The 24,033-nt window shown below is 46.1% G+C and overlaps 3 protein-coding genes across 3 annotated transcripts; all 3 read left to right on the top strand.

The window, feature by feature from the left end:
- Positions 1–1,099: 1,099 nt before the first annotated feature.
- LOC143011673 (kelch-like protein 24) lies at positions 1,100–6,187 on the top strand. The gene is made up of 11 exons (XM_076164638.1): positions 1,100–1,849; positions 2,330–2,464; positions 2,553–2,744; positions 3,021–3,164; positions 3,546–3,732; positions 3,877–4,023; positions 4,151–4,279; positions 4,397–4,573; positions 4,664–4,810; positions 4,916–5,081; positions 5,171–6,187. Exons 1-11 carry the CDS (start codon positions 1,568–1,570, stop codon positions 5,325–5,327), a joined length of 1,863 nt encoding a protein of 620 aa, XP_076020753.1. The 5' UTR covers positions 1,100–1,567; the 3' UTR covers positions 5,328–6,187.
- A 308-nt stretch (positions 6,188–6,495) lies between these two features.
- On the top strand, positions 6,496–11,397 carry uqcrc2a (ubiquinol-cytochrome c reductase core protein 2a). The gene is made up of 14 exons (XM_076164632.1): positions 6,496–6,606; positions 7,586–7,687; positions 7,806–7,955; positions 8,079–8,143; positions 8,267–8,323; positions 8,517–8,641; positions 9,035–9,132; positions 9,353–9,410; positions 9,701–9,793; positions 9,970–10,169; positions 10,345–10,425; positions 10,536–10,612; positions 10,697–10,850; positions 11,067–11,397. The coding sequence occupies exons 1-14, from the start codon at positions 6,574–6,576 to the stop codon at positions 11,148–11,150; spliced, it is 1,377 nt and encodes a 458-aa protein (XP_076020747.1). The 5' UTR covers positions 6,496–6,573; the 3' UTR covers positions 11,151–11,397.
- A 917-nt stretch (positions 11,398–12,314) lies between these two features.
- Positions 12,315–22,518, top strand: mosmoa (modulator of smoothened a). The gene is made up of 3 exons (XM_076164599.1): positions 12,315–13,327; positions 18,006–18,218; positions 20,911–22,518. The coding sequence occupies exons 1-3, from the start codon at positions 13,222–13,224 to the stop codon at positions 21,093–21,095; spliced, it is 504 nt and encodes a 167-aa protein (XP_076020714.1). The 5' UTR covers positions 12,315–13,221; the 3' UTR covers positions 21,096–22,518.
- Positions 22,519–24,033: the final 1,515 nt, after the last annotated feature.

The following is a 24,033-nucleotide window of genomic DNA, read 5'->3' as shown; positions in this document are numbered from 1 at the left end:
TCCCCTAAGACAAGGACATGACGGGTCTGCTGAATACTACACATGATTTGATTTATTACTGTAACTCCAACAGTCAAATAAATATAAAACACACTGTTTCATTAGTGTGCTGAATCTGATGATTTGTGTGTGTGTGTGTGTGTGTCCATGTGTGTGTCCGTGTGTGTGTCCGTGTGTGTGTCCGTGTGTGTGTCCGTGTGTGTGTGTGTGTGTGTGTGTGTGTGTGTGTGTGTGTGTGTTTGTGTGAACATCCCAAACATGTTCAATGGGTGACATGTCTGGTAAGTATGCAGGCCATGGCATTTTCAACCTCCAGGAATTGTCTACAGATCTTTGCCACCACCATTGGCCACTCTGTTCACAACATTGACAGAAAACCACTCACCCAACCGCAGACAAATCAAGACCCCGGTGACGATGGCGAGCAAGCAGATGAGCTTCCCTGAGGGCATTTCTGACAGTTTGTACAGAAATATTTTGGTTGTGTAAACCAACTATTTCATCAGCTATACTTATTGAAGGCTGACCTCAGACGATCTGCCAGAAGAAGAAGTAGGATGTGGTCCTGGGCTGGTGTGGTTATGTGGTCTGCGGTCGAGAGGCCTGTTGGATGAACAGCTCTACAGGACATTCCTGCAGTCTGCATGCCAATTGCACAATTTCTTCAGGCATCTGTGACATGGTGTTGAACAACAGAAAACTTTTTTAGGGTGACCTTTTATTGACCCCATCTTAAGGAACGCCTGTGTAGTGATCATGGCTTTAATCAGTACAGGAGATGAATTATCGTGACAAAGGAGATATGCAAGCTAATAGGGATATAAGTAAATGTCTGGGGAGATAAGATGTCTGAGGGCGTAGAACAAATCTTTGTGGTAGTAGTTAAAGAAATAGAAAATGGCTACAACAATGAAAGTGTTAAATCTGCGGCTGTCTATCCTGCCATTATAATTGTGAAAAAAAAAAAAAAAATGTGTATTTGTTTGCACCTTGTATACTTGGAATATCAGGTGCGAGTAATTAATTTTAACCCTAAAACTCTGTTGTCGAGCTGAGGGGAATGATCTTGATCTGAGCTGGGGAGCTTTAAAGGGGGAGGAGCTTCTCCTCTGTCGGCGTTCAGCTTCCATCTGGACTTCTCGTTGAGAGTGGATTTGCACCACTTGCACCGATTATGGCCATCAGGTACAACGCTTCTCTAATCAACTAACGCGAAAAGAGGACTTTTCACCTCCGGGGTTGCGTGTTTTATCAAAGCGACATGTTTGTTTGACTCGCAGCTCTGACCCGCTCCGCCGAGCTGGACGTTGCATCTTTGCTAACCTAAGCCGCATTAGTTGACACAATCTCGGGTAGTCTCTCCTCCCCGCTGCCTCCTCTAACACCCCTTCGCAAAACACTTTATGACTTCATTCGTTCGAGAGCTGCTTTAGCTACAAGTTGTCAGGCTGACGCTTTAAAAACAAGCTCGGTGTAACTTGATAAATGTGAATGGAGCGAGGACCGTAACTACCTGAGTGTCCGCCCGCCTCTGTCCATCACCCGGGCTGGCGTAGCTTCCAGAGCCATGGCTGAAATCATCGCGGTCGACGCCAGTTTACCGACAACGCCCACGGTGGACCTCACCTACTCGCTGCTGGAAGACTCCGCCGTGGCTGAGTCCCTTCCTCTGACTCCTCAGAGCAGCGAGGATCAGCTGTTTGTGGAAGCCAGGCACCCCAACGCAGTCCTGCAGGGCCTCAACAGCCTGCGGCTCAACAACGCGCTGTGTGACGTGACGCTGTGCTGCGGGGGGCAGGAGTTTCCCTGCCACCGCGTCGTGCTGGCCTCCTTCAGCGCCTACTTCCAGGTAAACGCCTGTCCCTCTCAGGTTAGGTCAGGATCTGATGTGGCCTCCGATTGAAAGAATTGGAACCCAACTGACAAAACGCATTGCAATCAAACCAAACGACCACTAATGACTTTATTTGGGTGGCAGTAGCTCAGTCCGAGTCCCTGATGGACCAAGAAGCCAGTTTGCTGGGGCACTGCCGAGGTGCCCTTGAGCAAGGCACTGAACCCCTTAACTGCTCCAGGGGCGCCATATCATGGCTGCCCTGTGTTGTCCCCTCTGTAATGCATGTGTTGTTCTATGTAAGAGGGGCACGCAAGACAAATTTTCGATGACATGTTTGCATGATGACATGTTTGTTCAGTGTTGATGTCCACCTAAATGGTATGCAGTGAAAGTTGTCATAATGCTTCTACTGTCTGCTATTAAGCTGTGTTTCACTGGAACTTAATGTAAAAAGGCAGATGACACAAATCCTGTATCTTTTAATGTCTGCAGACAATGTTTACCACTGACCTGCTGGAGTCCAAACAGGAGCGGGTTGCTATCAATGGAGTCGGACCTCAGATGGTAGGCATGCTTGTGAGCTACGCCTACACGTCTGAGGTCTTCATCTCCAAAGCTAACGTACAGGTGAAGTATCATTGTTTCCCTTGTGTCTCAGTTCTCGTCCTTCCTAACCAGGATCTGTGCATAACACCTTTTATCATATTTGGTCAAGGCCCTGCTTGCAGCAGCCAACCTGTTGGATGTTATGCCTGTTCGAGAGGCCTGCTGTCGTTTCATGGAGCGTCATATGGATGAAATGAACTGTGTGGGGATTCACTGCTTTGCTGAGGCCCATTCCTGTAAATTGCTGGAGAAACGCAGCATGGACTACATTCTAGAGCACTTCAGCAGTGTTTACCAGCAGGTGGGAACGCAATGGAACCATAAATGGTCAAACGTCTATCATCTGTGATCCTTATACACTGGCACGTTTGCAGCCGAGGCCTTTTTTACACTTACTTGTCTGTGTTTACAGTTTCATGTGTGTAAGGGGCTTAACACAGCTAATCTACCGTGCTTATCACTAGACCAAGCAACAGCATCATGTGTTTAACTACCACAGACAGAAATGTGCGAGGAGTAAGTGGGTCTTATTTGACAAGCTATGGACTTCATCATGTCTCTAATGTCTTTCCCCCAGGAGGAGTTTATGTCTCTTTGCGTGGACAAATTGACAGAGATCATTGCCAGTGACCATCTCAATGTGCCAAAGGAGGAGTTGGTGTTCGAGGCCGCCATGTTATGGCTGAATAAAGTCCCCTCCCGAAAACAGAGCTTTGATAAGGTCTCGTACCTGATCTCCTTCTTGAATATCTTAACTTTGTGTTCATGCATGCAGGTATTGCTAGTGTTGTAATTTGGTGCAAGTAAGTGCCATTTAATAGAACACGTATTACTTAGGCTGAGATGTTTGTACAAGTATGTTTGCCACTGCCATTTTCTAGTGTGCCCTGGCCACCACAGGTAGTTTAGAAGAGGCTATCAGATGTTAGTACTGACACCTGAAGACTTATTGTGATTCATTTTTAGATTTTCATTTTGACTATTTAACTTGTTATGCCATGTAAAACATATAAAAACAATGAATGAAAATTCACCTCGAGATGTATGTTCAATTTTTTTTGTGACAAATGCACAATTCATCTCTTTCCACATGTTCCTTTAGGTACTAGAACATATCCGCCTTCCTCTTATCAGCCCCTACTACCTCCATGATGTGATTGAGTCTCTGGATGTAGTGAAGGAGAATCCCAGTTGCCAGAGTCTCATCTCTGAGGCCAAGGACTACCTGCTGCTAAAGGATCGGCGTGGAGAGCTCTACTGTTCCAGGGCGCGGCCACGCAGATCCACAGGTAAACCCACAAATCTACCACTTATGTATCCTTTGGGGTCCTTTTTATTTTATATTATTTATTTTTTTAAATTAACATCTTTCCAAAGGCCAACATGCTTCAGCGCTCTTTTCTCTGTACCTCTTCGTGTTGCCACGACGCCAGGAACAGCTGAAGTGATTGTGACAGTCGGTGGGGAGGATGACAAGGTGGTGCTGCGCAGCGTGGAGGGCTTCGATCCCGTCACTAACCAGTGGAAGAATCTGGCCTGCCTGCCCTTCGCTGTAAGCAAGCACGGCCTGGTCGAATCCGGTGAGGGACTATGCAGGGATCGACTTTAAAGCCATTCCCCCTCCTCTATTCTCTACCATTTTTAAGTGAGCTACAGCCAAGACAATTTCTTCCTGTGCACTTGTCCCAATTCCCTCCTTCTCTGTAGATTCGACTCTGTACTTGGCAGGAGGGGAATTTCCCGACGGCTCAGCCAGCAGAGAGATGTGGCGCTATGACCCCTGCTTTGACTCGTGGATGGAGATGGCTCCCATGAACGTAGCTCGCTCTGAGTTGGGTAAGGCCCCGTGTGTATGACATTTAATGGACAACATACATGTGTGGATCATCTTTGCTTTGAATCATTTGTACTTTTGTCTTTCCTGATTTGTTTTTTTCCCCCTCCCCTTGTCAGGCCTGGTGGTGCTGGATGGTTTTGTGTACGCAGTGGGAGGATGGGAGGGACGGTCTCGCTTGGACTCAGTCGAGTGCTACAACCCTCACACCAACTGCTGGCAGTTCACACAGTCTGTCAAGATGGCTGTCACCAGCCCTGCCGTGGTAGCACTGGATGGACTGCTGTATGTAACTGGTACGGAATGAAGGTCTCACACGCACACGCACACACTTAAGGTGTTTAAAGTATATTTGTCTGGCAATGCCTTGTGCTCTGTGATGCTAGGTGGTGCGTACCTGGAGGACGGTGATGGCACAGACCTGGCTCAGGTTTACAACCCTATAACCTCTACATGGACGGAGGCTGCCTCCATGCAGATTGCACGTTCTGGCTCGGCCGCCTGTACACTCAAAGGAAAAATCTACGTTATAGGTATTCTACAACCTTGTGGTGATTTATAATGCTCACTAACCAACAATTCCCATTGCGGCTCTGTTGGAATGAAAGAACGTTATAACTTTGACAACTGTCCTCTAGGGGGTTGGCACGCCTCGACAGAGAACACTGATAAAGTGGAGTGTTACAATCCCAAAACCAACCAGTGGACCATGTGCGCCCCGATGAAAGAACGACGATACCGACCCGGTGCCACAGTAGTAGATGGGAAGATCTACGTACTGGGAGGAGAAGAGGGCTGGGACAGGTGAGGTGTTGTGAATGTTGTGGAGAACGACCAAGGCAAAGTGATGCATTGAATTTCCAGCTGGTTAATACTGATCACCAATTTCACAGATATCATGACACCATTGAGAGGTACTGTGATGAGACTGACTCATGGGAGATTGTGGGGGAGATGCCCACCAGTCGCAGCTGGCTCAGCTGTGTCTCTCTGCGGCTGAGGAAGGACATCCACGAGAGCAGCTCTCCTGATGCAAGAAATGACATCTGAAGTTAGAGTAAGGCAGGAATCCTGTCGTGGTTCTTTGCACGTCCTCTGGAACCGTGCGCTCCTAAAGTCAGAGCTGTGAGGACGAGCAACCAAGAGAAGCTCAGTGAGTACAAGTGCCTGGATTTGGCGCCATACCATTATGAGCTGTTTATAGGGACAAGGAGAAGGAGTCGTGTTTAGTTGGTGACAGCTGGTGGAGTGAGGCTCACTCGCACTTGAGTTCCCTCCCCTTGGTGTGAGGACAAGATTGAGCTGTCAGTCCACATGAATCCATAGTAACTGGGAGTCTAGCAGTCTAAACTCTGTTTGTCATGTGAACACGTTGAAGCATCTCAAGTGTGTGTGTGTGTGTGTATTTTCACAGCCAACATAGTATTTTTGTATTGTTTGTATTTATTTGGCGTTTGACTAGCTGTTTAGTGATATATTTTGCTCAAAAGATGCTCTATGGGCCAAAGATCCTAATTGTGACTATTTTTAAAGGTTGCTTGTGAAAGAAATTAGTACAGGTAAGCAGTTTTTGTAATGGATTGATAGAATGATTGTCTTAAGTACTTGATATAGGTTGAGTATATTTTTGTAATGTTGTGTCCTTCATGCCATTTGGTGGAGATGGGTTCTAATAAATATGTTCTCTACTGTGAAAGGTGGTCCGTTTGTTGTATGTTCACTATTTTGTAATTGTATTGAAGGATAACAACACGATTCTACAACTGTAGAATCATCGGTTAATTTCTGTTATCTTCAGAGGCTGCTTACTTCATGTTATATGTTGACATGTAGCCAGAAGTCTACAGTGACATAATGCTAGCAGAGAAAATGAATTTTGTGAAGCAAATTGTATCAAATAAAGTTTCATTAAGATGGCATTGCTGTTGTTTGACCTTTTTTTCTGAGACATGCTTGGTGGTAACATTTTACTTTAGGACACTGTCATTGTCTCAGTTCTGAATCTACCACACACATAATTGTTCATGATGTCACGATTAACTTCACAATTAAACCGCTTCAACGTTGTTGAAAAAGCCACAGAAAATAAATAATAAAGCGGAACAGCCGAACAAAGGTTGGAAAGAAAGATATAAACAAACATTGAAGTCGAGGCGAAACACGTGAGCTGATGAGGTCTATCTTGAAATCCTAAATGATCTTTGTTTAGCTGCACGGCGCAGAGGATTGTGGGTACTAGGACGTCAGTCCGCCGCCATATCTGTTTAACGCCGGCTGAAGGAGAGATCCGGGAGTCATGAGAGGAATTCGCCCTCTTAATAATCTCTCTGTGAGTGACGTTTGTTCTGTGTTTGACCAACACTTGTGTGAGATTGGAGTTAGTTTTTCGTTCGGCTTTGTTCGTCGTATTTCGCGATTTGTTCGGAAGTTCACACCATATTACGACAGTTAGCCCGGTGGCTAGTCTCAGAGCTGTTGGTTAGCGTGCCCGGTAGTCAACAAATGTTTCTATGTGACATGAAGCTGAAGCTGTTAAGGTTTACAACCAAGTATCAGCGGTTCTCTGAATTATTAACATGCAGAGTAAGACATGTAAAAACAGGCGCTGCTTGTATGTCCTCTTGGTTGTCGTTGTGTTGAGCTCAGACAGATCTTGTGCAGCCTGAAGGTCATCTTCGAGCCCGTCTGTCTCCAGCGGGCTTCGATCCTTCACATGTTGGTAGAGGAGCCGAACAACATTCATGTGATGACAGCCAGGTTGGATTGTAATGGACCGCCACAAGAACCCAGAGTCTCGTTGCCGCATCACTGCATGTGGCCTGTGGGTGCTACATGTACACACACACACACACACGGGTCATCTCAGGTCATGCGCTGCCTGATTAGATCTCCTTTATGAGCGGTATGACAACAATCAATTCATTTAAGATTTGGCTTATTTATTATAGATTTAGTCTAATGTGAGCCATTTAGTATATTTAGAAGATATACACTTAGGGACATTGTGGAAGACCTCAGGTTTCGGATTTGTATCATAAACCGGATATCTTTTAAGATTTGCGCACAATTTAGATCTTCTGTGAACTTGTTGATGCATAAGCACAGTGGTGACTTGGTGCTTGTTTTTGACACGTATATGTTGCGTAGAACAGTGTTAGGTGTGAGCTGCTGTTTGGAAATATTGACGGTAATGCCAGGCTCAAGCGGTTATTGGTTTTATCAAACTGCGATGTTTGTTATCTATCTACATCAAGTCATCTGTAGTGGAAGTAGTTTGGTACTTATGTTGAAGTTGCTATTTGTTGCAGAAACGGTGCTATGTCGCCGCCAGGAGGAATGAAGCTCTGACTGAGCCCTATGTGGGCCGCAAAGCCGCCCCAGCTGCTGCTCTCTCTCCCCAGAATGTCCAGGTAGGTGCTTGTGTTTGATAAAAACCCTTCAATTGATTGAGTAAAAGACTGGACATTATCATTCTTTTGAGCTCCTGTTTGGATGATGACGTTTCCATTTGTGGTTTGGCTGTGTCAGGTGTCCAAGCTTCCAAACGGTCTGGTGGTGGCGTCACTGGAGAACTACTCCCCCCTGTCCAGTGTGGGTCTGTTTGTGAAAGCCGGGAGTCGCTATGAGACGCTGGAGAACCAGGGCGTCTCTCATGTGCTACGACTGGCAGCAAACTTGGTAATTTACCGTAGATTGATAGCGACTTTACTCGCCTCCCTAGATGGTTTTCATGGCAACGTTCTGTTACAAACTCCACACTACCCTCACACAGATCTTGTTGAACTCTTATTGATTTTGCAGACTACCAAAAGGGCATCTGCCTTCAAGATCTGTCGAGGTATGGAAACAGTGGGCGGCAGCTTGAGGTCAGTCGGGGTACTTCTCGCCCTCCCCACCTCATCCTATAAATAAGTGTTGGAATACTTGTGTCATATTGGTACTGCACACTGTATTGACGTAGCTGTGTTGTCATCTCTTTTCCCCTGCAGTGTGACATCAACAAGGGAGACGATGGTCTACAATGTGGAATGCACAAGAGACCACATGTAGGTTGTTTGTATGTTGGTTACGTCTATGTCGTATGTAGAAACCAACACGACTAGTCTAAGAGAACACGGGTGAATACGGAGGAGTGATAAGCAAGCGACACACAAAACAATACAGGCATGCTTACAATGTGAGTGATCAGATGTGTTGACCTCCTCCTGTGTGTGTGTGTGTGTGTGTGTGTTCTTTCAGAGATGACGTATTGGACTTCCTGGTCAACGTCACCACAGCTCAGGAGTTCCGGCCATGGGAGGTAGCAGACCTGAGCTCCCGGGTGAAGGTGGACAAAGCTCTGGCTCAGGAGTGTCCTCAGATAGGTGAGGACCACGATCCACCCGGAGACACATTTACATAGTCACATATTTAAACGCTCCATTGAACAATTGTGGCTTTGATACACTCTCTGGTTTAAGAGTTCCTCAAGCAGACAGTCACTTATTTACATCCCCAGTAGAAATGGGACATCCCACTCTTTGGCTTCACCTCACAATACTCAATATCCACTCACTCACCGTTTAGTCTTCCAACGACCATGAGAAGTATCCAGGGTTTGCTTGATGTCCAACTCTTCACCACCTGTTTGTGACGGTCAGGTGGCATACAGCTGACTGGCGTGTGTGTCTGTGTCAGATGGGAATAGCTGCCCACGGTTTTATTTGTTCATATCAATAACACTACTTATGTCTTGTTGTGTGTTTTGTCCCTGGCAGGTGTAATCGAGAAGCTACATGAAGCAGCATATAAGAACGCCTTGTCCAACTCTCTGTATTGCCCCGACTACATGGTCGGTCGCGTTTCCCCTACACAGGTACTGACCTGTCTGCTCCGTTTCCTTACATGAGAAACTGTCACGTCTATGCAAGGGGAATTGTCTATATTAGTACGGTCTGCTCTGGGAAATGGTATAAATGTATTTCAAATGAGCAAAATGTACATGTGAATATGCATTATACAACCTGGCAGCACCATTCTTCCTTTCTTCCTTTCTTTAAATATGACACACCTCTCCTCATTGTCCACCCCTATAGCTGCAATCATTTGTTCAAGAGAATTTCACCCCTGGCAGAATGGCTCTTGTAGGACTAGGTGAGTTTTCGCTCCTTCTATTGCTCAAAGCCGTTTCTTCTCTACTTTCGTTCGACTTTTAACACCTCGTACTACTTTTCTTAAGAATATTTCTGTCCATCTCCACTCTCCACCAACCTTCTATTATGCTTATGCTTAGTTGGCACTCTACGGCCTTATCACTCTAGCTGCGTGAGTGCTTTCATCTCCTCTCAAATGTCTTACGCTGCCTTAATGAGACGGTGTGTGCTGTGCTCTACGTCCTCTACAGTTTAATGTTAATGCTGGTATTCTCCCATCCGTGTGTCCAGGTGTAAAGCACTCTGTCCTGAAGCAGCTTGGCGAGGCTCTGAATGTCCACGGTGCTGCTGGAGCACCTGTAGCTAAGGCTGTGTACCGTGGAGGTGAGAGTTGTGTTAAATAGCAACATTACAGGCATAGAATGACACAAACCCGGCAGCAGCTCAACCTATGGACTTGGTATGGTCACATGGGATGAGGACCCATCTTGAGGAGAGCACTGAGGGAGTTTTGTCACAGATGGCAAATTAGGCTGATATCATTGTCCCTGTATGTGTAGGTGAGCTTCGGATGCCGAACAACGACGGTTTGGTCCACGCACTGATTGCCAGTGAAGGTGCTTTGACGGGGTCTGCAGAGGCCAATGCCTTCAGTGTGCTGCAAAGGATCCTGGGAGCTGGGCCACATGTCAAGAGGGGCTCAAACATCACCAGCAAACTGAGCCAGGGAATTGCCAAAGCTACCACACAGCCCTTTGATGTGAGTTACTGTGTCCCCCAATGATTTGACATTGGAAAAGGACACAGAAATACAAACAGTACTTTGGCATCTTTTCTACATTCTGAATTATTGCGTTGCATTATTTATTAGATGCAGATAGGTTTATCTTTTGTAAGTGTATCTGAATATCAGATGACCTCTGGTTCTCTTTCAGGCCACAGCCTTCAATGCCTCTTATTCTGACTCCGGCCTGTTTGGCGTCTACACCGTCGCCCAAGCTGACGCTGCAGCAGAGGTGAGTGCCAGGTTCACTCTTTCAAAGACAAATGAAATTTCATCAGCCATGTGCACTGCATCACAATTTGCTTTTCACTGTTCTCCTTTCTGCTGTCCTTGTCTGGGTAGGTGATCAATGCTGCCGTCGCTCAAGTTAGAAATGTGGCTGAGGGAAATGTATCTGAGGCTGACATCACCAGAGCAAAGTGAGTCTACTGAGTTAAGTCGCTAATTCCGTTTCTGCCGCTTTGAAAAATGTGTTTGTGATGATGTTTGACTACTTATTGCAGGAACCAGGCGAAAGCAGAGTACCTGATGTCCATGGAGAGTTCTGAGAGCCTGATGGAGGAGATCGGTGCTCAGGCTCTGACCACCGCAGCATACCAGGACCCTCAGACTGTCCTCCAGGGTGTCGATGATGTCACCCAGGCTGATGTTGTCCAGGTGAGCTTGGAGATATGTCGCAAAAAGACCTTATGATATAATATTGTTATGAAGTATACACCTGAGTAATGAATATTGTAGAGAAGGTAGAGAGGTTGTAGAGAGGTTTATGTATTCATTTATGTCACATCGAATTCATGTTTAATTACATTTATTTTGAAATGTTTTGATTTGTTTTTGTGTGTGTGGTACATATATGCTCTTTTTTTTTTACAGGCTGCCAAAAAGTTTGTGAATGGCAAGAAATGCATGGCAGCCAGTGGACATCTTATTAATACACCTTTTGTGGACGAAGTATGAAAATACAACAGAAAACACAGAGAATTTTATCTTGGACACGATTTGCCCCGGCTGCTTATAAAGAAAAGAGGACCTTAAATCCACAGTCTCTTGCAACAATCTGTTTGATGTCATGGATCATTTAAAGTATGTCAGGCATTCAAAGTAAACAACCAACAGTGAGCAGGAGAACAATGATGCATTTTTGTTTTGTTGTGTCCATTTAACTGTACATCTGATGTAAATGAATAAACCTATCCTAAACCTGTCTATCTACATTAATGACAGTTGTTTGTCTTGTAGATTTGGAACCAGGAATGAATCCAGAAATACAGTAATAGCAGCAGCCTTGCTTTTTGCAGATATAGCGGTTCCTTCATTCTCCAGTAGAGGGAGTCAAACGCAAAGATTTGAAGCATCACTGCTTGAAAGTTGACTTTTGTGTCGCGTTAAGCTCCCAAAATAAGGGCTTGTGCATTTCTGTTTTCCATGCCCTGAATAAGCGCCAGCGTCTGCAAACGGGATTACTACCTGCATCCTGCTGTAACAGTAGAACTGGGATCAAGTTCTTTATTGGCATCACTCTGGTAACTGAGACGAGGCTTTTTTTCTATTTCAGGCTGATTGAAACACTTCTGCCACGTGAACCGATCAGCTGATTTTCGTTGCCCTACTTGCTTAAAGTTCTGCTGAGTGTACAATGTCTTCGTATAAAAGAAACTGAAAGTGCTGACCAGGGCAATCGCGCCAATCTAGCACGTGTCTAATAAAACGTCAAGCCTTGCGTTGTAATAACAGCAAACAACCACCACCGCCTCCCAATAGTTAAGTAATGGGAAAACAAACTAGCGCCATCGTTAGTGTGGTGAAGATTTAAAAAGCTATGGGGAAATATATATACATATATACACACCTACACTCCAATAACAAATGTAAAGTCCACAAAAAAATGGATATAGCGAAAGCTCGGGGCTTTAACGTGACTGTATATTAGTGTGAGCTAATTATGTTTTCATTTCTCCCATGATAACCACTAATCAGCTCCATTCTCATCTTCCACAATTAATTATAACGACCGCTCAGGGCGACTCAGGACAACTCGCTCTCCTTCTTTGCATAATATCGCGAGATGAGCAAACCCCGCCCCTCCCCACCTCCACCGCCCCTCCTCTTCCGAACGTGAACACACTGCGCTGTTTGTGTGTATGTGTGTGTGTGTTCGTCCAGTTGCGTGGGGGTTCTCGCCTGATGTCATTTGGCAGAAAGAGGCTGAGCTAACAGCGGGCACACGACACGGGTGGGAAAGCGTAACAATAACGGTACAGTTTCCACGGAGCACAATGAGACGCGCGACGCGCCGCTGAGGTACGCAGCGCAAACAAAAGCGCTCCGGGTCCCGAGCCGAAGGAGGAGAAGCTGGATGGCTAACGGACTTAAAGGACCAGATGCTATTCCAGCGGGGAAGGAGAAGGGGGCATGAATAAGCAAGGAGAGGAAGGATGGCTTCTCGTTTTCCTGACGGGTAACGTAAGTTGTTCCGTGAGAGCAGGGATACCGTGAAGTGGAGAGAGCTTTCTTCGGGCCCTTCGGCTCCTCCGTCTGTGTTGCACTTGTGACATGCTAGCGCCGACCCCGTCTCCGTCTCCGTCGAGCAGCCTCTGGGCCGCAGCTCGGCGCACCGAGCCCGAATCTGGGAAATAGGCTAGCTAGCTTATCTGCTAGCGTCAGCTGTACCCGATGGTGCTGCAGCGGCTGAACGGATCCGAAAGACAACACGAGCGGCTGAAGTCCAGGGCCGTGGCGCCGAGAGAGCTTTTGTTTTACCGGAGGACAACGACCATTTGAGATGTGATGCTTTTGTACGTCGTCTGCGAGCCTTTTGTAGCTGAAGGCTCCTGCGCTTGCCTGACGTAAAAGAGCTAACATTGCTGCAAAATGGACAGCAGAACCACAACAGAAGGCTCATTCTGAAGGGGGGCGAGGTTTGACTGATAACACCCCGTGTGGCTTCACATTTGGGCTCACATTTGGACTTCCACCGTCACTTCCCACACCGTTGCCATCGAAGACACCATAGTCATCAGCTGGCGACATGGATAAACTAACGATCATTTCAGGGTGTCTGTTTCTGGCAGCAGATATCTTTGCAATAGCCAGCATTGCAAACCCTGACTGGATCAACACTGGAGAATCAGCAGGTAAATTGAACACACCGTGACTATAATTGCAAATTTGGTTTTGTTTGTGTGTGTGCGTGTGTGTGTGTGTTTTGGCAGTATCTCTGACCTCTCTCATCAGAGTCCCTACCTCACCCATTACCTGATCAGCAAAACAAAGATGTGAGCCATTGTTCAGAGAGTTTCACCTGTGTCTTTTGTCTGTCATTGTTTTGTTTTGATAAATAGTTGTATAGTTCATATTTGGATCTGCACTGCCCCTTCTTGCACACAAGTCCACTTATAATGTTAAGTATTTTCTTTATATTAACACTGTTGGTTTTGTGTCGATGTCATTTGAAGTGATACTCCCACTAATCAGGGAAATTGCCAATCCTAGGTGTAAGTAGGCGCCTCTGTTTTATTTATTTATCCACCTGCCGCCATGCTCGACCTCATGGCACCTACGTCCTGTACGACTGGAACTCAGGTTCATGGCTCTGAGCTCTTGTTCTCTCCTGACTAGATCTCTTTACTCGTGTTGTATTCACATCTCCAAAGCAGATGAGTAAATATGAATGTATGTGTGTCTGCGCTGAAAACACATCCAGGCTACTAATAAGCAGCAGCAGCCGCTCTTTGTTCCCTCACAAGGGTGACAGTGACAGTAATTGGGTCAGGGAGGCTTCTTCATCTACCAATGCACATACAGACATACAGACACACGTCATCACACGTGTAATCTGATGCAATCGGGGATGCTATGTGTTCCATTTTGACTTTATTTGATTTTTTTTTTTTTTTACAAACTGCAAGTAGTGTTTTACAACCATAACAACGACTGCATCCCATCCCACTGAGGTCCACTGTTCTGCATCTCCATTTGCAGACAGTTGAATATATATTTCAGTATTTCCACACCTGTGCTGTTAGGAGTGTGAGTGTTGTTTAGGCGTGGGTGTACTTAACCTCCACCGCACTCTCTCTGTTCTCACTTCCCCTCCCAGATCCCACTGCTCTATTTGATTTTGACGGGTCTCTTCTTCGATGCTTTTATGAGTCATGTAGGCGACAGACCGCTCTCACTCTTATTTCCTTATTATTGCTGTTTTTGGTTTTACAATACTAAACATTTTTGATCAATGCTTTAGCCTGTGTTTCCCACTGGTGGTACAATTGAAAGTACAATGTAAAGGACTTAGATTTGAGGTGAACTGCATGATGGATAGTATGATCAGATAGTTTGAATGTGAGTCATTTAAGTTCAATCATTTTACAGTTAATTTTTGACTGATGCTTGGGGTACACAGGATTTGAGCTTGTTTTGTTTTTGAAGGAAGAGCAGCTGATGCAAGACTCCCCACAAAGTATTGTCATCAGTCGTCTGTCCTGCGGTCACTTTCCTGTACTTGTAGTTGGACGTCTGTATTTTGTGCAAGCAGCCACACCGATATCAGAAATAGGATAAACATTCACGCCGTGCTGTGACACACAAAAACTCCTATTCTTAGAGACCGGAGCCTGGAGTCAGGTTGTAGTAGCGGCAGTACTGTCGGTGAACACAAACTACAGCGTGGAGGCTTGACATTGTCACTTTTGTGTGAGATCCTGGAGCCACAGCTGGTTGATATCCTGTGCTAGGATTCAACACAAAGCCTTTGTCGCTGCAGTGTTGGAGAGAAACTGTGATTCTCAGCAGCTCCGCCGACGACCACCCTCCTACAGATACTTGTCGCCACAGTGGATGTCATTTACAACCAGCACGAATAATTTAGCCTCTAAATATTCTTTTGTATGCATGTTGGCTTACATACATTTTCAATCTTTGAAGTTGTGTTCAGATGCTGCCCTTTTTAGGGAGTGTATCCAAGGGTAGCGTATCCAAGGCCGGTGGTAGTAACAGCTCTCCATGTTTGTTGTCCTATGGACTTGATTCTAAGCAACTGTATTGATACTGATCAACCAATCAGCTACAGGTCTTCATTGTAGTTTTGAGGAGACCCAGTAAAGTGGTGGTGGTGATCCTGGTACCCTCAGCACCCTCCTAAGTGTAGCTGCACCCAACAACAGTATATCTGTTCAAGCCTGGACAATGAGTGTGTGTCCCTCTACTGCTGTGTCTCGGTCTCTCCTGTGACGGATGGACTGCTTCTGAATTCACCCCTGCATTATCTTGGCTCTTGGCTTAGGGACTTTGTTGTTGAAGGAGATAACAGCCTGATGTGAGGAACACTCTTAAGCAGGCTATGATCAAGTGTAGTACCCTTCTATCTGTTCCATTGGGTTCCTAACCACCACACTAACAGCCGCCTCACTTGCCTGAGCTCCTTGTGCATCCCATTGCTTCCAGAGTTGTATTCATAATATATCTCTTGAAAATGCTCATTCAGTCTGTATCTATTTGTCATTGATTCAAGAAAGCATTAATATAGGATACTAATCATTTTCTGTCATGTTCCGTATGTAAGTGGAACTACTTTTTTAGACGCAGTGCCCCATTTTGCCCTGTGAATGCTGTGACCTGTTAACTCGGGCACTGGAACAGAACAGTGAGCACCTCTGCACTGCCCCGGCGCTGCCAATGTAAAAGGGGTGTAAAGCCCTGCTCCCCTGTTTGCACAGTTAGACGGGGAAACCAGTTCTCGGAAGTCTCAGTGGTTGCACATTTCTTCCATTTAAGAGTAAATGGAAGTCACTGTGCGCTTCTGAACTTGAAAGGTGTTGAAACGTTCTGGTGCCCATCCCCAGATCCGTGCCTCGACTCAGACCTTCTGTATCTCACAGGTGACGGCTCAATTTCTAGTGTCATAGCAAAGGATATTCATTTCCTATCTGAGTCCTTCTCGCCAATTTGCTACCTGGTTGCAGTTCCCGGAGTAAAGGACATTTTCCTTTGTGGTGTTTGTACCGGCACCTGCATAGGTTTGTTTTCCAACCTTTGTGAATTTTGTCGTACCCAGCTGCGCTCCTGTGCCCCTACACTTTGCTGTAAGAAGCTGTAAGAGCCTCGTGAAGCAGCGAGTTGGCTGCTTTTCCTTTCCTCCTTGCCACCCACCACAGTTCAGAGGCCTGTTTGACTCACATCCCTCCTGAGCTTAAAACAGCAGCAGCCCCTATGCTTCACTAATGACGGCATCGGCATGCTGAAGACGAGCAGACACCGACCTCATTTCCTCTCATTTGGTCCGAGACACAGTGAGAGGAGTATGTTGACCGTGGCGAGTCCAGAGCCGACTGGAGGCCATGAGGTGGACGTCACAATGAGCCGGGCCTCAAAATAGACAACTTGTAGTTCCTAGTTTGTTTGTTCCTCTGTCTCTCACAAAGAGAAAACTTCTTTGTGAGAGACAGAGGAACCACAGTTGTTAATATCTGTATACCAAAGTGTGTGTGTGTGTGTGTGTGTGTGTGTGTGTGTGTGTGTGTGTGTGTGTGTGTGTGTGTGTGTGTGTGTGTGTGTGTGTGTGTGTGTGTGTGTGTGTGTGTGTGTGTGTGTGTGTGTGTGTGTGTGTGTGTGTGTGTGTGTGTGTGTGTGTGTGTGTGTGTGTGTGTGTTGACTATCAGACATTATTGTACGTGTCTGAAACTAGCATAAGATGTGTGAGCGCAGGTTCAGTTGTTTACCTTTGTTTTGACCCGAGTGTGTGCCATGGCGTGCCGTCCTGTTGTAGGGCAGGAATTCCACAGAGAGCCAGTGAAGCAGCAGGAGGCCGGAGGATCCAGGGGAAACTGTCATAAAACAGCGCGACGCTTAGCTGCAGCTATCAAACTTAGTCTAATGTTCTCCTGTTCCCAGCACAAACACACACACACACACACACACACACACACCTCCTGTCCTCTAATGCATTCAAGGTTACGCAGGAATACGAGGTCAACTTCAGGTTATTGAGCGAGCCTGTGGGCTTCAGTTGCCTCTTTTTGAGGGAGGCGTTGCAACCATTCATCTTTTCACCGTTATTACATCAATCCTTTGTACAAACGTGTGTATCGTCATAGCAAAAAGACTGAAGACAGACAGACAGACAGACAGACAGACAGACATCTACTTGTCATACTGCCTGACAGAAAAGATGCAACTCATTCAATCTCCTCCAGTCCATCTAAACTAATACTTTCATTCAACTCCGTTCAGTGCCTGAGCTCTGCCGCCGGCTCAGGCCCGGCTGATGTGATAGAGTTCTGCTTACTCAGGTAGAAATTTCCCCGAGAGGACATTGAGCACTAAAAGAGCGGCGTCCCTCCAGAGCGTCCGTGCAGCCAAAGCGTGTTTCTGTTTCCGAGCCCGCGCCTCCACACTGCAGCTCTGGCAAGCAGCTCTGGCTCCGCTCCTGATTCAGTCGGAGGCTTTCATCCATTTCCATCAGTGGAGAACATCAGTCTCTGCCGTGTGTTAGCGTAGCGTATGTGCACCATTACAGATACCAAAGATGGAGGAGCAGATGGTGTTGGAGGTGACGGTGGCATAAGTGGAACTCATAATTCATAATCTTATGAATGGGCTCAACAAGCTCTTTAGTATTGAATAAGAGTTGACGTCACGTTCTGTCTTTGTATAATCTGTACTTCTGTGCTATTTTACGTTGAATGTTTTGAGCATGTGAGCAGCATTTACTGCTCGTCAAACATTAAGTCCATGTGTTGCCTTAGGTTTCAGTATTTTGTGGGCGTGTCCACATGATTTATGGCCACTCAACAGTTTTGAATCTCTCATCCGTAGGTGCCCTCACAGTCGGTCTAGTCCGGCAATGTCAGACCATCCACGGGCGAGACCGGACCTGTATCCCACCACGGCTGCCCCCGGAGTGGGTCACCACACTGTTCTTCATCATTATGGGCATCATCTCCCTCACCGTCACCTGTGGATTGCTGGTGGCGTCGCACTGGCGCCGCGAAGCCACCAAATACGCTCGCTGGATCGCCTTCACTGGCAGTAAGTGACCGTTTCAGCCTGCAGCAAATTCACTCATAACTCTGTGTGTGTGTGCGTCTCTCAGTGAGTGTGTGTGTCTCTCAGTGAGTGTGTGTGTGTGTCTCTCAGTGTGCCACAGCGTCTCTCTCCCTCTTTACCTCAAACATGGGGCCTCATCATCATTTCTATATAGACGCCGCGCCACCGTTCAGTAAGTAAGTGGGCGTCCGCACTGTGCCTGGCCTTGTTTTGGTACCTCTGAGCGTTTGATTGGTGGGTCAGTTAAGGTAATTGTCAGACTCTAACACACTTGTACAGCTGGAGCAGTGTCATTACCCGATGAAGTCACAAAGCAGTGTCATTGTTTTGAAGGAGGGGGTGTGTTCTACATGACACTGTGACTGCTTTGTTCTATTAATGAAGCGTATGGCATTTAAACAAGCCCCCCCTCCCCCCCAGTGCCAGTCTGGAGTTCTCCTCCACAGGCCCGACCCATACACACCATCCTGCCCTGTAGGTCTTTCTAATCACTCACAGATACCAGATGAGGCTCTCATTACTGAATTCCAAACACACCATCCAGTGAGCACAGATCTGAGCTACGTTGGAAACCATGGAGTCGTCGTTTAACAGTCGCACTTGAAGGGAAAGTAAGAAGTTACCATGGCAACAGGGAGCAATTGTCAACCTTGTCCCCCTGCTATGCTTTTGTTAGCGTTGTTAAATGCGTAGTGTATTATTAGTACACTTGTTTCCGTTAGCGCACTGGAAAGAACGTTATTTTAAATGAAGCTGAAAACCTTTATGCATGAGAGGGACACTGCTAGTTACGCTGTGTGAGAGAGAGAGAGAGAGAGAGGGAGAGGGAGAGGTGATGGATGAAGCCCATTGAATTACACTTACACCTCAGTCCAGGTCTTCTTCTTCTTCTCTGGCTTCCATTGTAGATCAAGAACTTGTTTTCCTTGTTTTCTCCTCACAGAACTGATTTACTTGTAATTGACAACACTGTTAGCCACGTGACTGTAAAGGGAATGATGCAAACAAGGTGGATGACACATAAAAACACATCTGTCACCCCTGACAACGAGGAGCTGTCAGTGAGGAGATTGGTGAGAGCCTATGAGGTAAAGGAGAGTTGGGGAGAGAGAATAGTTGTAAATGTTTGTGAAGGGCAAGAGCCAATCGGTGTCAACAAAAAGCCAGAAATGGACAGAGAGGACAAACACCGTGAACTGGGTCGTGTTGGAAAGATGAGATGGAGACGGCGGGCTGTTTGTTCCAGCCCCAAGGCCACTGCACACCTCAATGCTCAGCTTTGTATGAACTGCACAGTCTTACCTCTGTCTCCCTCTGCACACACACACACACACACACACACACACACACACACACACACACACACACACACACACACACACACACACACACACACACACACACACACACACACACACACACACCCCCAAACAAGCCAAAATGTTGATATTGTAATAACTGTATTGATCCTAGAAGGTGATGATGTCGTTGCAGCAGCAGATCGATGCTCCTGCACGCAAACATGACCAATCAGAAGAGAGTAAAAATAGAAACGCAGAGTAGAAAATGGAGCGAGGTCGTGATGGGTTGATGCAGTTGAAATATAGAAATGAAAAGGGAGCCGGTTGATCCGTTGCTGCTGTCATTGATACTGAGTGTATACGTCTTTAGAATAGCAATATACAATGTACAATATATATATATATATATATATATATATATATATATATATATATATATATATCTGTCCCCCATCAGTGTAATCATGAAGAGTGCTGGACCATGAAGACTCAATTAGCTTCAGTGGTGCTGGCAGTGCTGAGTCAGGTGTTTCTGGCTTCAATTAGCTTCCCTCTCACTGCGTCCTGCTGTCGACCACACACACACACGCACACACACGCGCACGCACATGCACATACGCACACATACACTCGCTTATGCTTGTTAGCAGACTGGCCTGTTTGGGCCTGTAGGAGTCAACACAACATGTCGCACACAGGTCTTACCTTGAGCAGTGTAACATTTTAAAACCACACAAATGAAAATGTCTATTTTTATACATGTTTTTTTTTCTTCTCTTTTCCCTGTCAGCACTCACAATGAGAAATACAGCCGCCTGGCAAAGATGCACTTAGTGGACCGGCGTCATAATGTGTCATTTAACCGCTTTGTGTACCTGAGTTCTGTGTGTGTGTGTGTGTGTGTGTGTGTGTGTGTGTGTGTGTGTGTGTGTGTGTGTGTGTGTGTGTGTGTGTGTGTGTGTGTGTGTGTGTTCGTGTTCGTGTGTTCACTAGTAAATCAAAGAAACAATAAATAAAATTTTGGTTTTAATGGCAAATAAAATAAATAAAAAATATGATAATTTCAATAAATCCAGAAAAATAAGATATGATAATAATAATAAACAAAGCCATTATTGTGAAAATATGCGCATTTTGTTCGTCCTTATTGATTATTTTACTCATTTATTACTTATTTACTTTACTTATTGCAAATTTTTATTTAAAGGATTACTATTTGGAATTTTCATTTTTGTGTTTACATCATATGCAAATATTGATGACTTGATGAATGATCATGTAATCAGTTGTTTAATGGAGTCTGAAGTGCTCTAACATGCTCTGTCTGTCTGTCTGTCTCTCTGTCTGTCTGTCTGTCGGTCTCTCTCTTGCAGTGATCCTGTTCTGCATGGCGGCGCTCATCTTCCCCATAGGCTTCTATATCAATGAGGTGGGGGGGCAGCCGTACAAGCTGCCCAACAACACGGTGGTGGGCTCCTCCTACGTGCTGTTTGTCCTCTCCATCTTCTTCACCATAGTGGGACTGCTGTTTGCAGGGAAAGTTTGCCTCCCGGGCTGAGGACTGGACGGTGTCTGCCTCTGGACTAACACAAGAGGCTTTGAAAATATTATGGTATTAAAAAAACACACATAAATGACTGAGAATCAAAACCAACAAAACTCTGGCCAGGAGTCTGAACCGCACCGGTTTCTGATTATGTGTCCATCTGCTGCAAAGGACCGCAGCATCCCGGAGTACCTAACAATTAAAAGCTGAAAATGAATCAACGGACACAAATACTGAGGGGGAATCGGGGCGCAGAGGGGCGGAGGAGTGTGAGAGGGGGCGGCCCGGGCTGTCGGCACCCTGCCACTGTAGATTTAAAACACCGCCGCCTTTCTGTTGTTGTTGCACTTTCAGAGTGCAGTGGGAGCGAAGAAGCGGGCAGACGTGCAGGGGCAGCGAGTGGGGTAGGAAGGAACGAGGGGGGGAGGGGGAGGGGGGGAAGGGTGCTTAATGTGCCACCGTCATGGCAACCACGGCCACAGTGTCGGCACACATTTCTTGAGGACCACTACAGCGAACCAACCACCAAACCCACCGGCACGGCCCCCTGGCTCCCTGGCTCCCTGGCTCCCTGGCTCCCTGGCTCCCTGGCTCCCTGGCTTCCTGGCCGCTCACCCCGCTGCCCTCAGCACTCGTCCCTCAGTGAGAATCCGCACCGTCGCTACCGCTCCTGTTGCTATTTTGTTTGGGCTCGTAGCTATTTCATTTGTGTGTTTTTACGTTGTACATTTTGTTCCCCGACTCCTCCCTCCCTCCCTCGCCGTTCCACTGAAGTAGTTTGAGTGTAATGGAGGTTCACTGAGCCCATCAGGGTGGAAGGCCTTTTCTGCAAGCTTGGCTTTAGATCGTTTTGTTTTTGTTTTTTTTTATTGCTGCCTGTCACATCTTCCGGCTGAGTGTGTGTGCGTGTGTGTGTGTGTGTGTGTGTTTGGGGAGAGAGCAGCTGCTGTTTGTGTCCAGCCTGCCCCAGCACAGAAACAGGTAACTGGATGAGGAGGAGGAGGGAGGAAGATGCATGTGAGGGCAGAGATGACTTCCCCGGGCTGTGAGCCAAAACAGAACAAGAAGTGTGACATCATCAAGGAGAATGCCACGCAATGTAAGGTTATTTATTATTAACCAGTATTAGTGAGTGTAGACAGCGGTTCTGTTAAGCTTAAACTCGTAACATACCTGAAGACCCATTTGTGATTTCACCTCGAAAATATATTCTTGATTGATTGAATAGCAGACTGTGAGTTTCACCTGAACATAAAGCTTTTACAGCGTTCTGTCAGTAGAACTCATTTGGTTTGGAGATACACTGACCTATTTGCCCACAGTGCGGTTGAGATAACTTGGCCAGAGCCGACAGTATTGACTTAAACAAATGAAAGCTGAAGTTACCTAAGGTGTCGGGGCGAACGTTGGTGGTATTCTCCTTTAAATGTCGGCCCTGCAGGAGGGGAAAAGAGGGAACCAGGAGCATTTTAGTCTCGTTTTGTAGAAGAGTAGAGGCACCGGGACTGCAGGTCAGATCCATGCATGGGGCTGTGCCTCAAGTGTGAAGCTCTGGAGGCCCGTGAATGTTACACATACACACTCACACACACATGCAACCTCTAACAGATAAGATTCCTGCTCACACGTACACACTCAACTCACACGCAGGATCGAAACTAGTATCTCTTGCGTACGCGTGTGTGAGCGTGTGTGTGTGTGTGTGAGTGTGTGTGTGGTAACAGTCACAGAGCTCATTCGCTAAGTCTTAGAGAGTTCTTTGTATTTTAGTTTCATGCTCAGCTTTCCTTCCTCTCGGTCTAATCATGTGTACTGCTAACTATAAACTCTGCAGTGCCCAGTATTGTGCCATGACCTGGTTTTTGTTTCATAATGTATAGACACACAAAAGGCAGGATTTCTGTGTTTAGGAAGCACTGTGCATTCAAACAGTATAGGTAACAGAAATAGAAGCACCACAAATGTATAAAAAGAAAACTTCTTACCTCATTGTTTTTGTTTCTGCTATTATTTTCTAATGGTGGCAGTGTGTGTGTGTGTGTGCGCCCTCTAATTTGTCTCTTGCCTTGATCGGATGTCGACACATAAAGCCTACGATGATAGGAACTTATTTATCACTGAATAAAAAGACAAAAATGGTGTGTATGACTCTGAGACGCTTTGTACGACTTTTATTGAAACTGAAGCATTTGTGAACGGAGGGAGAGGAAAGGGGAAAAGGTCATTTAACCGCTTATTGACCTCCGAAGAAGAGGATTATAATGAAGGTTTGTGTATGTTTAGCTTCTATCCTTACAGTCGCTGTGGTACATCTGTGGGATGTGACCCAAACCACCTTCATGGATTCTTCTCAGACGCAGACGGACTACAGCTGGTAAATGTACGGCAGCTGCTCAGATATCCGGCGTTAATGTGGAATAGACGCCTCGGCATTTAATCCACGCCATTTCAATCAGCCTGCGGTTCATTTTGGGCACATCTGAGGTTTCATACCAGGGGAAGGGTTCTGGTGTTTGTACCTGTGTTATGTTCACCTTGCTAGATTTTCAAAATGCCTGTTTTTGTAACTGAAAATGTTTGACCTTTCTTTCTTCCTTCTTTAACAATACCTCATTGCTAACAGAAGTGAATTCTGTTCACGCTAAGGTTTCAGCAGGAAAACACGTGTCTGACCTCTTCCAGACTGTAACACATTGCCTTGTAACGTCGCCAAAGCTTTGACCTTGACTTGACTTATGTCCGATTCCCACAATTAGAGAACGGCAGCTTCTATTGTTTATCATTTAGCGTACTGTAAGCCTTTGCATTCATTAACTTATCAGGCATTTAACTCTCTATTTCTCCTTGTGTGTCCGGAGATGAGTTCTTTCTTCAGTTAGCCAGGAGGATTCACAGATGAGTATCGCTCGGCTTGATTCTGTCAGGCCACCTTGAGCATAGGCAGGTGTGT

This window comes from Genypterus blacodes, unplaced genomic scaffold (assembly GCF_046128005.1).
Source record: "Genypterus blacodes isolate CSIRO-AG114 ecotype Tasmania unplaced genomic scaffold, CSIRO-AGI_Gbla_v1 ptg000137l_1, whole genome shotgun sequence".
Taxonomy (NCBI): domain Eukaryota; kingdom Metazoa; phylum Chordata; class Actinopteri; order Ophidiiformes; family Ophidiidae; genus Genypterus; species Genypterus blacodes.
This window is presented reverse-complemented; position numbering and strand designations above follow the sequence as displayed.

Coding starts and splice junctions, on each gene's coding strand:
- uqcrc2a (XM_076164632.1), top strand. CDS start 6,574: ATGAGAGGAATTCGCCCTCTTAATAATCTCTCT. Junction 7,688..7,805: donor TCTCTCCCCAGAATGTCCAG/GTAGGTGCTTGT, acceptor TGGCTGTGTCAG/GTGTCCAAGCTTCCAAACGG. Junction 9,133..9,352: donor GTCGCGTTTCCCCTACACAG/GTACTGACCTGT, acceptor CCACCCCTATAG/CTGCAATCATTTGTTCAAGA.
- mosmoa (XM_076164599.1), top strand. CDS start 13,222: ATGGATAAACTAACGATCATTTCAGGGTGTCTGTTTCTGGCAGCAGAT. Junction 13,328..18,005: donor CAACACTGGAGAATCAGCAG/GTAAATTGAACA, acceptor TCTCATCCGTAG/GTGCCCTCACAGTCGGTCTA. Junction 18,219..20,910: donor CTGGATCGCCTTCACTGGCA/GTAAGTGACCGT, acceptor TCTCTCTTGCAG/TGATCCTGTTCTGCATGGCG.
- LOC143011673 (XM_076164638.1), top strand. CDS start 1,568: ATGGCTGAAATCATCGCGGTCGACGCCAGTTTACCGACAACGCCCACG. Junction 2,465..2,552: donor TCTCCAAAGCTAACGTACAG/GTGAAGTATCAT, acceptor TATTTGGTCAAG/GCCCTGCTTGCAGCAGCCAA. Junction 2,745..3,020: donor TCAGCAGTGTTTACCAGCAG/GTGGGAACGCAA, acceptor TCTTTCCCCCAG/GAGGAGTTTATGTCTCTTTG.